Source organism: Hippoglossus hippoglossus, chromosome 6, assembly GCF_009819705.1.
Source record: "Hippoglossus hippoglossus isolate fHipHip1 chromosome 6, fHipHip1.pri, whole genome shotgun sequence".
NCBI classification, from domain to species: Eukaryota; Metazoa; Chordata; class Actinopteri; order Pleuronectiformes; family Pleuronectidae; genus Hippoglossus; species Hippoglossus hippoglossus.
Window position 1 is genome coordinate 2,101,591 of NC_047156.1, and position 14,966 is coordinate 2,116,556.

General features: G+C 44.6%; 2 protein-coding genes across 2 annotated transcripts; both read right to left on the reverse strand.

Annotated features, from left to right (window-relative positions):
- Positions 1–1,137: 1,137 nt before the first annotated feature.
- Positions 1,138–10,086, reverse strand: slc12a3 (solute carrier family 12 member 3). The gene is made up of 26 exons (XM_034587758.1): positions 9,802–10,086; positions 9,330–9,467; positions 8,838–8,913; positions 8,640–8,735; positions 8,230–8,369; positions 8,033–8,143; positions 7,702–7,813; positions 7,496–7,626; positions 7,281–7,365; positions 6,634–6,794; positions 6,322–6,429; positions 6,094–6,217; positions 5,799–5,900; positions 5,456–5,611; positions 5,255–5,354; positions 4,472–4,583; positions 4,162–4,299; positions 3,866–3,972; positions 3,558–3,640; positions 3,336–3,413; positions 3,114–3,212; positions 2,905–3,016; positions 2,442–2,528; positions 1,950–2,088; positions 1,777–1,844; positions 1,138–1,371 (listed from the first exon to the last, which is right to left on the reverse strand). The coding sequence occupies exons 1-26, from the start codon at positions 10,084–10,086 to the stop codon at positions 1,230–1,232; spliced, it is 3,090 nt and encodes a 1,029-aa protein (XP_034443649.1). The 3' UTR covers positions 1,138–1,229.
- A 2,405-nt stretch (positions 10,087–12,491) lies between these two features.
- LOC117762978 lies at positions 12,492–13,707 on the reverse strand. The gene is made up of 3 exons (XM_034587783.1): positions 13,439–13,707; positions 12,794–13,213; positions 12,492–12,721 (listed from the first exon to the last, which is right to left on the reverse strand). The coding sequence occupies exons 1-3, from the start codon at positions 13,684–13,686 to the stop codon at positions 12,565–12,567; spliced, it is 825 nt and encodes a 274-aa protein (XP_034443674.1). The 5' UTR covers positions 13,687–13,707; the 3' UTR covers positions 12,492–12,564.
- Positions 13,708–14,966: the final 1,259 nt, after the last annotated feature.

The window sequence follows — 14,966 nt, forward strand, 5'->3', positions numbered from 1 at the left end:
GGAACAGGAGGAGTCTGAATCTGGGGAAGATAGAAGTCAGACACTCGTCAAAGCAACATTTCATATTTTTAACACTGTGATATAAAGTGTCTCATAATAGTCGTCAGAAACACACACCCTAGTAAGGATATATTGTGGTGCAGCAAACTGGTCAAGGTGACTTCTGTTTAGTCTGATACAGAATAAACATACTGGAAAAACAAATATGAAACTCGCTGTAAAGGTCAAAGGTCAAGGTATGTTAACACCTGTGATGCTGATAAGGATTCAGGGTCTGAGGCGCGGCTGCCACGTCACAATGTGGCCTGCTTTACTGCAGCATGTATTTAAAGTATGTGTTTATATACATGTAAAAATACACAACAAATAGTTTTAACTACATGATTATTCTACATGTATTAAACTGTGAATTATGAGTCAACAACTCTGGACAGATTTATATGTTAAATATGTGGAACCAGCACACAGATAATTGATTAACACCATGTGGAGTTGTGTTGGGAGAATACACACAGTTTCATTGTGTAACACACACACACACACACACACACACACACACACACACACACACACACACACACACACACACACACACACACACACACACACACACACACACACACACACACACACACACACACACACACACACACACACACGAGGAGAGAGAACAACGTTGAAGTTCCCCAGAATCAAACCAGGGACAATGTGCTGTAACTGTTCAGTCACCACAGCGCTCCAAGTCTTTTATTATTACAATCATGTTCATTTCAACAATCATATTTAATAAAATAACTGATTCTTTTGTTTTGTTAACTTGTTCCATACATTTAAGGAACGGGCACAACATGTCTCCAGGACTGATTCACTTTTGTAGAATCTATAAAACGTGTATATCATCAATAATTTGAAGTAAAAGGCATCAACATGATTATTCATTAACAACAGGATTAGATGATCATCAGCAGCCATCAAGGAAAAGTCAACACAAGATAAAAAATGTCAGGATTAATCATTTGCTTCATTGAAAGTGCACTGGAGTCGTGAGCTGTGTCCCGGTTCAGGGGCTGAAGAGTCACGGCGTTGTTTCGCCAGGCGGCGGCAGTAAGGGCGAGACAAGCTGGTGATTAGATTACAGAAATCAGACTCATTCTCAGTCTCATTTCAGTTTGGCCTTTGCAGTCTACGTGTCCCCTGACCCTGAACTGGGACACAGCTATGGAGACATTTCACTGGCAGTAGAAGGTGAGAACGTTCTCCTGGTTTCCTCTGACCAACAGGACCGGGGGCCTCAGGTCACGTGACAGGACGTCCAGCCACGCCAGGAACAAGGTACTGGGACACACCCCTCTCCTCCCCACGGGCATCGTGCTGTCGAGACATTAAATGAAAACTGTCTGTGTTCAAGTAAGGACACTGTCACACGCCGTCTACAAACCAATCACAGTCAAGTACAGGTAGGCTCCGCCCACGTAGGTGATGACGACAGGACGTACGTATGTCAGACAAAATTCTTTAGTACCTAAATTACAATGTGAAACCAAAATTAAACTGTGGAACAAACACGTGAAGCTTCAGACTCTCATGTGTGAAAACGCCCAGTAATAAAGTCATTTCCTTCACTTCACTTTATTCTACTGAAAAAACTGATGAACAAGCCAAGAGTCGAGAGTCATTCACTCTCATGGAGCAGTTATTACGTCACGTGATTCGAAGGCGCCTCCTTTTACTCTGGTTTCACTGCCATGACGTGAACAGAAGAAAGACCGAACTCACATCACGATGAGAGCAGCTTCTCTGGAGTGAACCTGCAGAACCTCGTTCAGACGGATCTGACGGAGAGACTGAAAAGAGAAGTTTAACAGAGGGATGAGGAGAAAAGAGAAACTTCAGACTGACTCTATACGTGCTGTGTCCATGTGTGTGTGTGTGGGGGGGGGGGGTCAGACCTTGGCCTTGTTCCTCTCTAAGTCCTGCTCAGTGATCATCCACGGCTCCTCCTGCTGCCGCTGTGGCCCAGAGTCAGAGTCCTGCTTGGGATTCGTATCCAGCCTGAATCGATTCACTGAGTCCTCAAACTGAACAACACTGGAGGGACAAACATGGAGGCCGGGTTAAGGAACTTATCGAGGTTTACAAAGTTTAAACTAGAACTTCATTTAGACCCTGAGCCCTGCAGAAAACATGGAAACACACATGTTCCTGCAAATGTCAAACCCCCCCTTCCCTCTTTGCATATTCCACATTATTTTAGTGTTCTGCATCTGAAGTAACTGAAATAACAGATGTTTTAAATCTAGATCTGATGAAGGGAATCTATTAATGACAGGGCCGATAAAACTAAACCTGCATTAAACATCTTAACATGTCAGTCATCGTGGTGAAGGCTTCTCCCCGTAGAAATGTTAAAGTAGAGAAGCACAACGCTTTGACGTCCTTACTTCCCAGGCTGAGGAGGCTGGTAGATGTCAGGAAGCACCTCGACGTCATGGAAACCAAGACGGAATTTCTCGATCAGCGCCAGCACCCTGAAACAAAGTGGATCTGATGTATAAACAGAGATTTTCACACAAAGAATTTGACTTTGACTCAAAGCAGGAAAAGCAGGAAAGCACAGGTGTAGTTAATAACACAAATTAATATCAACCTCAGTCCTTCACTGTTCCAGTTCCAGGCTGCTGGTAGCTTAAGACTTAAAGTTTGTACAAGTTCTGAATATAAGAACAAGTAGGTTGAACTATATATTATAAATTTCAGGTGATAATAATTTCAGAGCTGCGTCTATAGCTTTATAGTTTCTGCTTCCCTCAAGTGGCCCAATGCAATAATGAACTCATGAAAATGTCACTAGTTAAACCTGCTGCTGTTCATCAGTTCATGTTTGTTGGTAAGTAAAGTGTTTACTCCTCTTTCTGCTCCTCCTTCTTGTCTGTGTCTCCTCCCACAAACACTCGGACCTTACATCCGGCCCAGCGCTTCCTGCGAGTCAGCAGGTAGGGCAGCAGCAGCGTGAGGCCTAGATAATAGATAATACATAATATTCAAGGTAAAGATCGAGATACTATAGTTGACGGGAGAAAAGAAGAAGGTGGTGGACGGAGGGATGATCACACCTCCATCGTCAGACAGCCAGTAGATGTCGATTGTCTTCTTTCCTTGTTTTATCTGGAACACTGAACTCGGCTGAGGATCTGGATCGATGGACACGGACGCTGCAAACACAGGGAACCTTGTTTTTACATTTGAATGACATTAAATCAAAGGATCTCTGAGTGAAGTTTGAATAATATGTGATATAAAACACTAATAAATAACGTGAAGATGAATGTATGGACATGTAACGCTGGTTTGAACGCAGGCAGGAGCACAGACGGTGTTTATACTCTCTGGTCCTCCATCAAAACCCGGATTCACTGAGGGAAAAGAACAGGAATTAACAGGAAGTCAATAATTCTGACAGTGATGAATGATTATGAACTACACTTCCCACCATGCTCTTTGTTAGCTGTAGATTAATTAACTCACTGTCTCTCTCTGGTTTGAATTAAGACTCTCACCGTGAGACTGAGATGGATGAGAGGCGTCCAGTCCCTCCTTCACTCTCAGCACGCACACACCGTAGTGTAGGTCGAACGCATCCCTGGAACACACACACACACACACATACACACATAATAACATTAATAATAATAATGATAAACTTTATTAATAGATCCTTCGTCTTAACCAGATTAGGCAGTTGACTAAAAAGGACAATGGCCACATAAGAGATAAAGCTGTAAAAATGACAATATAAAATAAATAAACACGAATCAAACCACTCTATGAACTGTGCTTGTGAAGTATTCCTCTCCTCTGTACTCACTGCAGTATTCCTATGTATTGATGTGCAGCCTGAGGCGAGTCGCAGCGCCAGTCTTTCTTAAAACCCATCAGCAAAACGTTTGGTTTGATACGACCCAGACCTGCCCCCTGTTGGACACACAGCGACATGAGGAGGTGGAGAAAGAGGAGTCTGGTCAAGTTGAGTTCAACTTCACAACCGTCCTCAGCAGAGGAATCCTGGATTAAAGACCTCAGCAGAGTGTGAATGGTGTGATGAGTGTGTGGATGGGTGAATATGAGGCGATATACAGTCCACCTACAGGTTGTAATCCTCACCTGCAGCAGCATGTTGACCCCCGATCGCAGCTCTGCAGCCACCACTCCTCTGTAGAAGGACCTGACCTTCCGCTGGTTCAACCAGGTGACGTGACGCTCACTCACGGCTTCCTGCGTCGCTGTTGGGGAAGGACCAGCCTGAAAAATACAAATCTGCTCTGAGCTACACGATCACTTAAGAGATGATCATGAGGAACAATGCGAGGACGATACTTTGTCCAGGGTATTAACGTTGATTTCCTTTGTCTCCCAGATGAATCCTATTCTTTCGAGGGGCCTAACACAAATGAATAAAACTTGTTGTACTCACGGTGACCACGTGGCCGCACATCATGAGACTGAGCCTCTTGGTGAAACAGCCGACCAGATCCACCAGAGCTGGACGAGAGCAGGGAGGCCCGGTCAGAACCAAACACTGAGGTCTGAAGAGGAGACGGAAAGATGGGGACCAGTTCAACAAGTTCTGCAAACAGGTTGAAAGTTTACACAGATTTCTCTCTTCTGATCTCAAGTCTTCTCTGAAACTTCTGCAAAGGACTTTATATCTTTACAGTTATCAGGCTGCTCTTGGTCATATGTTGTGTTTCTGCCCTTCATGGTTAAGTTCTTTTACTGTTTTAAAAAAGTGTTAAATGTCCTGACCCCTGAAATTGGTCTCGACTGAGGTGTAAAGGTCATCGTACCTTTGCTGTCGCCGCCTCAAAGCTTTAGAACAGTTTATCATTTTTATCAATTAAGGGCTCCCCTTCTGCATGTATGTCTATTTTATTATATTTGACTAATATATGATGCGATGCTTATCATAACAAACCCAGAGCTAATTTATTTACTTGAACTAAAGTTAAACACATATCAAAGACCATGATCATCCACTTTAAACACAAAAAATTCTCACTTCACAGCCGCCTGGATTTTAGTTTATTAAAAAGATAATTGGTTTTATTTATGTTCAAAGTTGTAGGATGAGCGATCAGAGATCTCACAATCCGTCAGTTCTGAACTTCTTTGCCGAGTCCACCATGACCACAACACATTTGTTTCTACGTCTAATTCAACACAGGCATCAGAGCAGAAACAGTCCGTCCTCTCTCACCTGTAGTTCTTGACGTGGTCCTCCACCTGGTTGAGGCCGACACACTGATTCAGAGCGATGCTGTAGGAGCTGGCCTGCACCGACGAGCCCCAGTTCACAGCTGAGCACAGAGCAGCAGAGTCACAAGTCTGCACTGAAGGGGGGGGCACAGCTCTTTGGGTTGTGTGACTGTGTGTGTGTGTGTGTGTGTCTGAGTTTTACCAGGCTTCTTGTAGAGTGTGTATCCCAGAAGGAGGAAGACGACGCCAAAGGCGATGAGGGCGGCCCACCAGGTCAACAGGAACATGATCACCACACAGCACACGGCACCAAGCAACGACAACCACTTACTGTAGAACCTGAAGGAGGGACGCCAACCTGCAGACACACACACACACACACACACACACACACACACACACACACACACACACACACAATTCTGTTTTCTCTTGGCCCTATTTAGTTTTATTGATTGTTTTATTTTATCAGTAAAGGGTTTTCATCCTTTATGTGATGACCATCCATCAATCATTCATCCCTCCCTCCTCTCTGGGTTTCCTACCTGGTGAGTTGGTGACTGAAGCGTGGAAGCAGCTGAAGTTGATGAGAGCGTAGGAGCAGAGGAAGAAGTTGGAGATGATGGGAGCGATGGTGTTTAACTCAGCTGGTGGAAAGACAGACACATACCAATATAATATATAATATCCAGATGTTCGTGGAGTCAGAAACCTGAACCTTTGGCCTCTGGTCTGTATTTTTCTACAACAGCATGTCAACGTATTTCCATCTCTTTATTGTAGTTTTCATAACTTTTTGTCCTCGTTTATAAGAGTCAGAGATTCTGTTGAGATCCTCACCGATGAGAATGAAGCAGACGGCGATGACGTACGTCAGCAGGTAGCCTCTGAGGGGCTCGTCGTTCTTGCCGTAACCTTTTCCAAAGAAGCCGATGAACGGGTAGAGTTTGTCCTTACACAGACACTAGAGGGAAGAAAGGATATTTCTTTGTCACAGCAGTAAGATAAATATATATATAAGAAAAGAAACAATACATTAGCAAAGTACAGCATGGTATGTGTTTTTACCTGGAAGACTTTGGGAGCAGACACCAGACAGGCCAGGGCAGAGGAGAGAGTCGCTCCGAATATACCAGCACTGATCAGAGGAGCGAAGGCCGACACCAAGCTCATCGACTGCAGACGGAAATGTTGTGTTTACTTTCACCAAACTGTTTGTGTGTTGTGTACGAGCTCATCTGCTGTTGATATGAGGGATTTATCAAGAAGGACTGAAGTGTTCAAGTGTTCATTGTGTATTTCCTGCAACTATCAACTGTACTTTAACCCATTCTTGTGTCTTAAGTGTGTGTGTCTGTGTGTGTGTGTGTGTGTGTTGACCTGGTAGTAGTTCATGATGCCGTGTGGGCATGTGTTGTTCTTCATACACTCGCTGAAGTCCCATCCGTAACGACAAGCCAGTCCCACACAGTCGTCGCTGGATGAGGAGGAAGACATGGTGTCGTTCAACACACCAGAGGCATCCCGCACCACACAGGCTCCTGAGAGGACACACACATGGACACACACACACTGACAACTCAAGTATAGAGACAATATGGTGACCTAACCTCAAAATCTAAACAAATGTTATGTGAAATGCTTTAAATGATAAACTGGGAAAATTTCTCAAGTAGAAAAATGTGTATCTATTAAAAAACTGATAATTAACAGCAAGATTTAAGATAAGATAAAACTTTATTGATCCACACACGGCGGGAAATTCAGCTGTTACAGCAGCAGGCCGGTCAACAAGAGAATACAAAATAAGAAATTTAATAAAAAATGCTGAGTATGTAATAATATGCACCTTTCACAAGTGGTTTGTATAGAAATGTTATAAAGTAAAGAGCTGTAGCAGAGGATGATGCACAAGCGAGTAGAAAACCCGTTTCAGGACATATTGTGATGTGCAGATGACATAAATATGCAAAAAGTTATTTTGTAACCAGCTGCTTAATCACTCTGAGTACAGGTGAGTAAAGCACCTATGGTTGCAGAGATGATGAGGTAAGATATGGTCGTCCAGAAAATGGCCATTAGAGTTCCCCGGGGGATCGCCACTGTTGGATCCTGGGAGGGAGAGGACACATAATTAATAAATTCCCACAGATAAAGTTGATTCACGTACATGGATGTGCAGGACGAGGAGGACATATCAGGATTTTACAGAACAAAGAGGTGGAGAAACAAACAGTTTTACCCTCAGGTCTCCAGAGATGTTGGCTCCGGCCAGGATGCCTGTGGCCGAGGGGAAGAAAATGGAGAACATGCCGAAGAAGCTTCCCTCCGTCCCGCGCCAGCCAGGCACGAAGTTAGCAGCAAAGATATCCGCTGTTCAAGATGAAACAATCAGTTTAGTGGAGAGTTAAAATGCCACAGAACTCATATCGCTGAGTTTATTTCCACCTTTGTAGCTGAAAAACCCTTTGGCTTGTTTCTGTGGGGAGGGGGGGATGATGGTTCCCACGATGTAATTAACAAACGACACCATGATGACCAGGAAGAACAGAATCTGAGCCTGTGGAGGGAAGAACAAGCAGTGAAGACACAGTGAAGACACGGATGAAGACACAGTGAACACACAGTGAAGACACAGTGAACATACAGTGAACAAACACTGTATGAAGACATGTACGTGAAAGTTAACCAAACAATTCCATGTCTCCGTTTCCGTTTCTTTTCTCAAATAACCCCCACCATGATGGCTGATCATGTTCACGTGTTTGTATGATCTCACCTTGGACTCCCACGCCATGCCGGCCATTGAGATACCGAGCAGACATGTGACCGTGATGACGCCGACGATGCGGATGTCGTTGATCGGGTCGACCATGACGGCTCCGCTCTCCTGAGGAGGAGGAAGAGGTCTCAGGTGAGTTTAAGGAGAACAATGGTGACCTGGTTGAAGGTGGAGTCCCTGTGAAACATCCGTACACGCATGAGGTCTGTGACCGTCTCAGCAAAGCCCACGGTGTGCATGGCCACGGCCACAGCGTTGGCGAAGGCGAAGATCAGACCGATGGATCCACCGAGCTCCGGACCCAGACTGCGACTGATCAGGAAGTAGGTCCCACCTGAAGATGAGATGATATTTTAGTTTGGTCCATGTCCCATCTGCTAGCATGGAGGAGGCAGAGTGAATGACCTATACTGCAGGCAGCCACAAGGGGGCGATCAAGATGATTTGGATTTACTTATGGGAACCGTCACGTCATCCATCTATACACAGAGGGCGGTATGGTGGTTTATATAAATCTGCAGTCTAAATGCATGTACCTTCAGAATACTGTAAGTTTGAATATTAGTATTTGTTCACACTTTCGTGAATCACAGGCTGAACCGACCTCCTTTGACTTTGCCGTTGGTGGCGATGGCTGAAGTAGAGAGACCAGTGATCCCAGTGATAAAAGAGGAGAGCAGGATAATCACCCAGGTCAGACCTGACGCACAGACACAAACAGAAAGAGAGAAAAGGACTCGGACTCGAACAGCGATTTAATAAACGTTAATTAAACGTAAGATCATGTTTTTGTCGGACGCACCTATTCCAGCCTGAGCCGTGATCCAAGGCAGCCTCAGGAACAAGATCACCCCCCAGATGTTTAACATGCAACGGATCTGCGACACAAACACAGAGTCACTGACCGAGTTCACCAAACACACCCGACCTGGTTCAACTCAGGATCCAGGTCACTGCGATCCCAGGTGTTATCTTCAGAACGCCTCAGGAGAATCCTTTCAAATCTGGCCCAAATGTTCACTTAGACTCACAGATCAACTGATTGGATTTCTAAAGATCTGCAGATGCAACCAAGAATTGAATTGGTCAATGAAATAAAAGATTTATGAGACAAGAAAATCCAGTTTCAAATCAAAAGCTATGAATTAAATCTGAGAGAAGCCAAGAATATAGATTTTTTTTGTCTCTCGAGTCAAGATGATATTTTAATCAGCTGCATGACACGGTCTATACTGGTTTATTATTTATAGAATATCTATGTTGGAGCTGATGAACAGATCAGCAGAGAACGTACCATGACTCCCTGCACCCAGCCGAAGCGAGTGGGCTCAGGCGGAGGCTCCTTGTGCTCCTCCTCGTCCTCCTCCGAGCTGTCGCCTCCTCCCATCTGCTTGCCTGGTGTCTCCTCATACAGGGGAGGTTTGGAGTCATCCTGCCAAAAGTCAAATATCAATGTGTGATACACATAAAAAATCTGCCAAACTTTGTAGAAGTAATACTTAAATTTGACAAAAACAGAGATTTTTATATTCCAAGGAAACCACCCGATCTAGTTCTGAGTAATCGATGTTTTGAAATTGTTTAAAATGACCATAAACTTAACTTTCTAATGCTGAACATTTTTAAAGTACTGATACAGGACCAGTGATCATTGTTCATCTTATTCAGTTGGTGCACCAGTGATATAAATCTATTTAGGAATGGAAAATTGAAATTGATTATCAGATCAAGACCTAAAACAAATGGTAGAAGCAGACATTGGTCACCTCAGGGTCGGCGTACAGTTGGTACAGAGACGGTCTGAAGCGTCTCCGACGGCCCCACACCTCGGTGTTGGCGTAAAAATCATAGTGTGGTGGCGCGTCCACTGTGTCGTATCCAGTCGGAGCATCAGACCCACAGGACGCGACGCTGCTGCCGTCCCCGTAACACTGGTAGTAACCAGACCCGTCTAGACCTCCAGCTGTGGCCTTCCCGTTGACCACGGACAGAGGAGCTCTGGGTCCGTATGAGGCCAAGTGGACGCCGTCGCCGACGACCGGCAGCTCCATTCAGGATGTCAGAATCGTCTTCAAGAGCCGCTCAGAAGGTTTTCTCAGAATCAGTCGATCTATCTGACGCAGCTCGGTCAGTCTACGGTGACGGAGCCATGTTCTGTAGTTTGATGGAACTGCCTGCGACTCTACTCGGAGGGTTGGTTTTTATATTTGACCTGAGCCGAGCAGGAAGAGCCCGAGGCCATGAACGACGCCGCTTCAGTGATCAAACAAGACTTATTACAGGAACTGTTAAAGGTTTCACGTTGTAGGGTCGACCAGAAAACCATTTCAAACATGAATTACACACATGAAGAATCATTTATAAAAACGTCCTTCTGAAGATTTCATTCCCCAAAGCCTCAAAAACAACGTGTCTATTTTCAGACCTTCACTTCATATTCTGTTGTTTAGTTCTGCTGAATGTGGTTTATTGTATTAAGGTGCATTTTATTTTTTGGTTTTATATAATCACAGCAGTCAATGACAAACCTCTGCAGGGAGTTAAAGTTACGATGTCAGTTTTAGAAGCATCATTACACACAGATTAACTGGAGAGATGACCTTGACTGAGACAACACAAGGGCAGAAGTGTAGGATTCTAATGGAAGGAGGTTTAACTCAAACTCAGTGAATCAAAAGTTCAGATGGTGAATATGATAATTTCTTGATTTGTCATTATACCAAGACAATGTTCTGGTTTGAATGTCTTTGCTCTGAAGCCCCGAACAAGAATCTCTCAACTGAACCTCTCAGACAACTTTGTGTTTAGAGCCTGCGTCAAACGGCAATAAACAGAAATTTTAAATCTTAAAATCATGCAACTTTTTCATTTTAAAGCAGCAGCTTGATTAAGATGAGTTTGACGTTTCAGTGACATGGAGAATGTTTCCATGACGTTATAACCTGTAAAATAAATTGTCTCTATTACAGTTTCCATGTGGTATAATGTATTAACCTGAGAGCGTATCACTGAGCATTGACGCTCTATTAAGAGAAGTCATATAAAAGGTGTCGTGTTGCAGTGAAAAGCAGAATCTAATATGTTTTATAGGCATAAAAGTGATTAAGATCAAAGGTGTGTTATTGTTGCTTTTCCCAAGAGGAAGGAGGAAGTATTTTTTAATTTATCGTTGGTTGTTTTTGTGCTGTTGATGTTTTATGCAGATCTGAGCTCCCCGCTGTGCCCTTTAATGTTGCGCTCCATCGTAATGATGATGGCTCACTTTCGCTTGAAGCTATACAAGCTGCTTAATTGTGCAAGACTTTAGTTTACACAGTCATTTACTGCAATGCTTAACCGCCACACAGGTATTCCATCACAGCACAGGGCGCAGAGCCTCGTCCTGCGGGTAACGGTGTGCAGGGAGGGGCCAAGGTCACTGATCACAACAGAACATACGAGTAACAAGAAAAGCTCAAAGAAACTACGTCTGGTCCGCACGTCCTCTAAAAAGAACATTTGTAAAACACGTGATGAGGTTGAACCTGTCATATCGGGCTAAACCTTTCAAAACGAGCCACAGACCATCATCATCATTAACTGCAGTGTTTCCTGATGGAGGTAAAACACAATGTCCACACTTCAGTTACCTTTAAGACATTTTGATGCCAGTGACTTACAGACAGCACAGACAGCACAGACTCCTACTCAGTACCTCTGATTTACAACAGGGACCCCGAGCTTGAGTTCTGTTTAAAGACGGTGGTTGAGGTTTGTGATATAACTTTACTGATATTTATGTATGTGCAGTTTGCACTTTGTTTATAATGTTGATGCTAACCAAAACAACAGATGTTAGAAATCAAAAAAAGATATTAGCTGTTCTTTAAGCAGCTAGGTACCAGTTTGGCACTCGGGGCCTGAGGAGGAGATGTTTAATGTTGCACCAGCCTGACTTCACATCAGCATCCATCAAGTAGAAAAAAAACTAGCAGACAGTTGTTTGCATGCACAGAAGTGACACTGCATTAGGAGAAGTCCACAAATACGTAACGATGTGATCAAACCAGCGAGTATTGTAAATCTTTGAAGTCGTCACACCTCGGTACCGAGTCCGCCGCCAACAGCCGGAGCTCTTTGATCACAGATTCTTTTGAGCCTGAGATCTGCAAGTCAAACTCGACACTGAGGCAGAGCGGTTTTCTCATGTGCATCACGGGTAAGAATATTTACTTCAAGTCGAATGTTCTCATCTTTGACACAAGGCCGAACTATGTCGAACAGATTTGATCGAGACACGAGAGCAGCTAGATTAGACAACATATTCATTGAACAGTGAAACAGAGCCAGGGATCAATCTTCATTAAGAACGACAGGAGCACCAACGTAAAGAAAACACATCGATAAGACTTTGACACTTTAATAGAAAAAAGGTTGGATGTAGAAAACCCTCCATGCGCCACAACAATTCAGTTACACAATTGGTTCATCCCTTGAGAGGAAGCAGTGAGACGCAGAGCAGGCGGGTGGGTGGGAGGGAAGAAGGTGCGTTAGGAGACACCCACCCGGGGCTGCTCATGGACCTGGAACTGATGAGGGTTGTAGGGAGCTGTATTTTGGATGAAGGGAAGTTGAAAGACAGGTGGATTCAAACTATAGTGCTCAGTGCGCGGGTCACGGCTGGGCTGCCACGGGACAGGATGTTGTCCGAGAGCCACTAGCATGGCGTAGAAATAAATGTTTGGCAAAGGTTGTTGGGCCAAGTATGTCGGAACAGAGCCAGCGCTTGTACCCACATATGAAGCCACGTTAGCCTGTTGAGGAACGACATCAGAAACCTGCAGCTGCTCAGGTAGCATTTGGTTTTGAGGATTAGATGCATATGGGTTTACTCCACTGTCCCTGATGGGAGGTCGGACGTAAACAGGGTTGTTGGTGTCAGTGGAGCCAAGTGGACCCGATTGTTGATCTTGTCTCATTGAATTCATAGGCCGAGGCAGTGGAGTGGGATTTCTAACGAGCGTCTCCGCCATGTTCCGTCCAGGGTAACCATCGTAAAGTGGTGATCGAGCTGGAGCTGCAAGATAATCAGTTTGTCCAGGACCTTCACCCAGTTCATTTTCTATGTCAAGTAAAAGTTTTGTGTAGCTGGGTTTTCCTCTGCCAGAGGATCCCGTTTGGGTTTGATACCCAGTTGACGAGTAGACGTTTTCTGAGGGACCAAAAGCAGTGAGATGATCGGGCAACGCAGCAGGTCCACTCTGACCTCTGCTGCTGGGACCAGAAGACGAAGAGAAATCCAATTGCCCCACATCTACTGGTCCATAAGCGGTTGTGGGAACTTCCCCGTTGTAAGAGGGAAACAGAGCTTCATACTCTGACGGAGCAACAATGGGAGTAGACGAAGGTTGTACTTGATGTGAGGGAGGTACGGTCTCCTGCCTCTGACCAGAAGATGGTTTAAACCGGCTGCTGTACTGTTCAGAAGTGGAGGCAGGTCGAGTCCCGACCGGCAGCCAAGTCTGATGTGTCCCATAGCCGTTTCCACCGGGTTTGACCTGACCAGCATTGTAAAGTCCACTTGGAAATCGCTCATATTGCGATAAATGCACAGGATTAGGTGAGACATTTTGTCCACTTTGATCTTCCCCATAGACGGTTGGAGGATTCATCTGGCTACCATCATATCGACTGGACACATAGTCAAACAAAGGAGGACGCACATATGTTGGGTTAGATGAAACAGTTTGTCCACCTTGACCTTCCCCGTAGACATTACTCGTAGGATTCCTCTGGGCACTGCTGTATACAAAATGATCATTGGCATATTGTTGGGGATAGTAAGAGATCGGCAGGGAGCGAGTTGGATATTTTGACAAATCCAGTTTTGCTATTATTGGGCTCTGTCGTGTTGGGATCTGACCCTGGCTGATTAGCTCAGTAGGAGCTGTATACTGGCTGGAATACCCAAGTGAAAGTGGTTTGTTCTGCTCCGTAGGTTGTGTGTTACCGATATTCCTGCTCGGGGTTTCTGAGGATTGAGCCGTATGTGATGTGGGAACAGACGAAGCGAAGTGAGTGCTTGGACTGGACGATCGAGAAGGGCCGTTAAGATGAATCCCAGCGCTGACCGGCCTTTCGCTCTGACCTCTGTTAGTGGTTGGACGCGTTTCTTTCTCTTGGCTCTGGAAGGTGTGAACAGGAACCCTTGGGTTGGATTCAGCTATTGGACGGTTTCTCTGTGGTGCAGACTGGTATCGGCTGGTGGGATCCAGCCTCTGGTTTTGGTTTGAGAGATCACGTTCATTGGGTAACTGGGCGCTGGGCAGAGGGCTTCCGTGGGGCTTCCTCCTGTTGGCCTCCCTCAGAGCCTGGATGTACTGGAGAGGAGGACGACTCCTGGTGTTATACCGCTTCCTTAGACTCTGCCATGCTTCAGGAGGCACAGAACCTCTGGCTGTGGGGAAACAAAGTCATGTCAAAAAACATCAAGTGAAGCTTCCAATACAATGTGTAGAAAAACAAGGTGGGGGGGGGTTTATTGGTGCACAGTCATTGTTGATGTCTGAGAAATGTTCTCATTGTGTTTCTGCTCATGTTTCTATCGACAGACTTTAATTCCCCATCCTGCAGGATGCACTTCCCCTTTAAAACATTTTCATGGGTTGTTTTTCTGTCGTAATTAGTAAATGTCTTTACATCCAAAGAAGGGAAATGTTTATCAACCTTATTAATAATAAATGTTTTGATTATATATATTAATCGTAATAAGAAACATCTTATATCTCATCTTACTGTGATTAGATCCATTGTTAGGATGATTTTAGCAGCTTGAAACATCAAGAACTGGAGTTTAGATTGTTTTGGTAACTGAAAATGAATAAATGTTTCTTGTATAAATATAGAAATTGGAGTCAGTGACTGTTGAAGCTCAAAGCTGTGTTGAAGACAG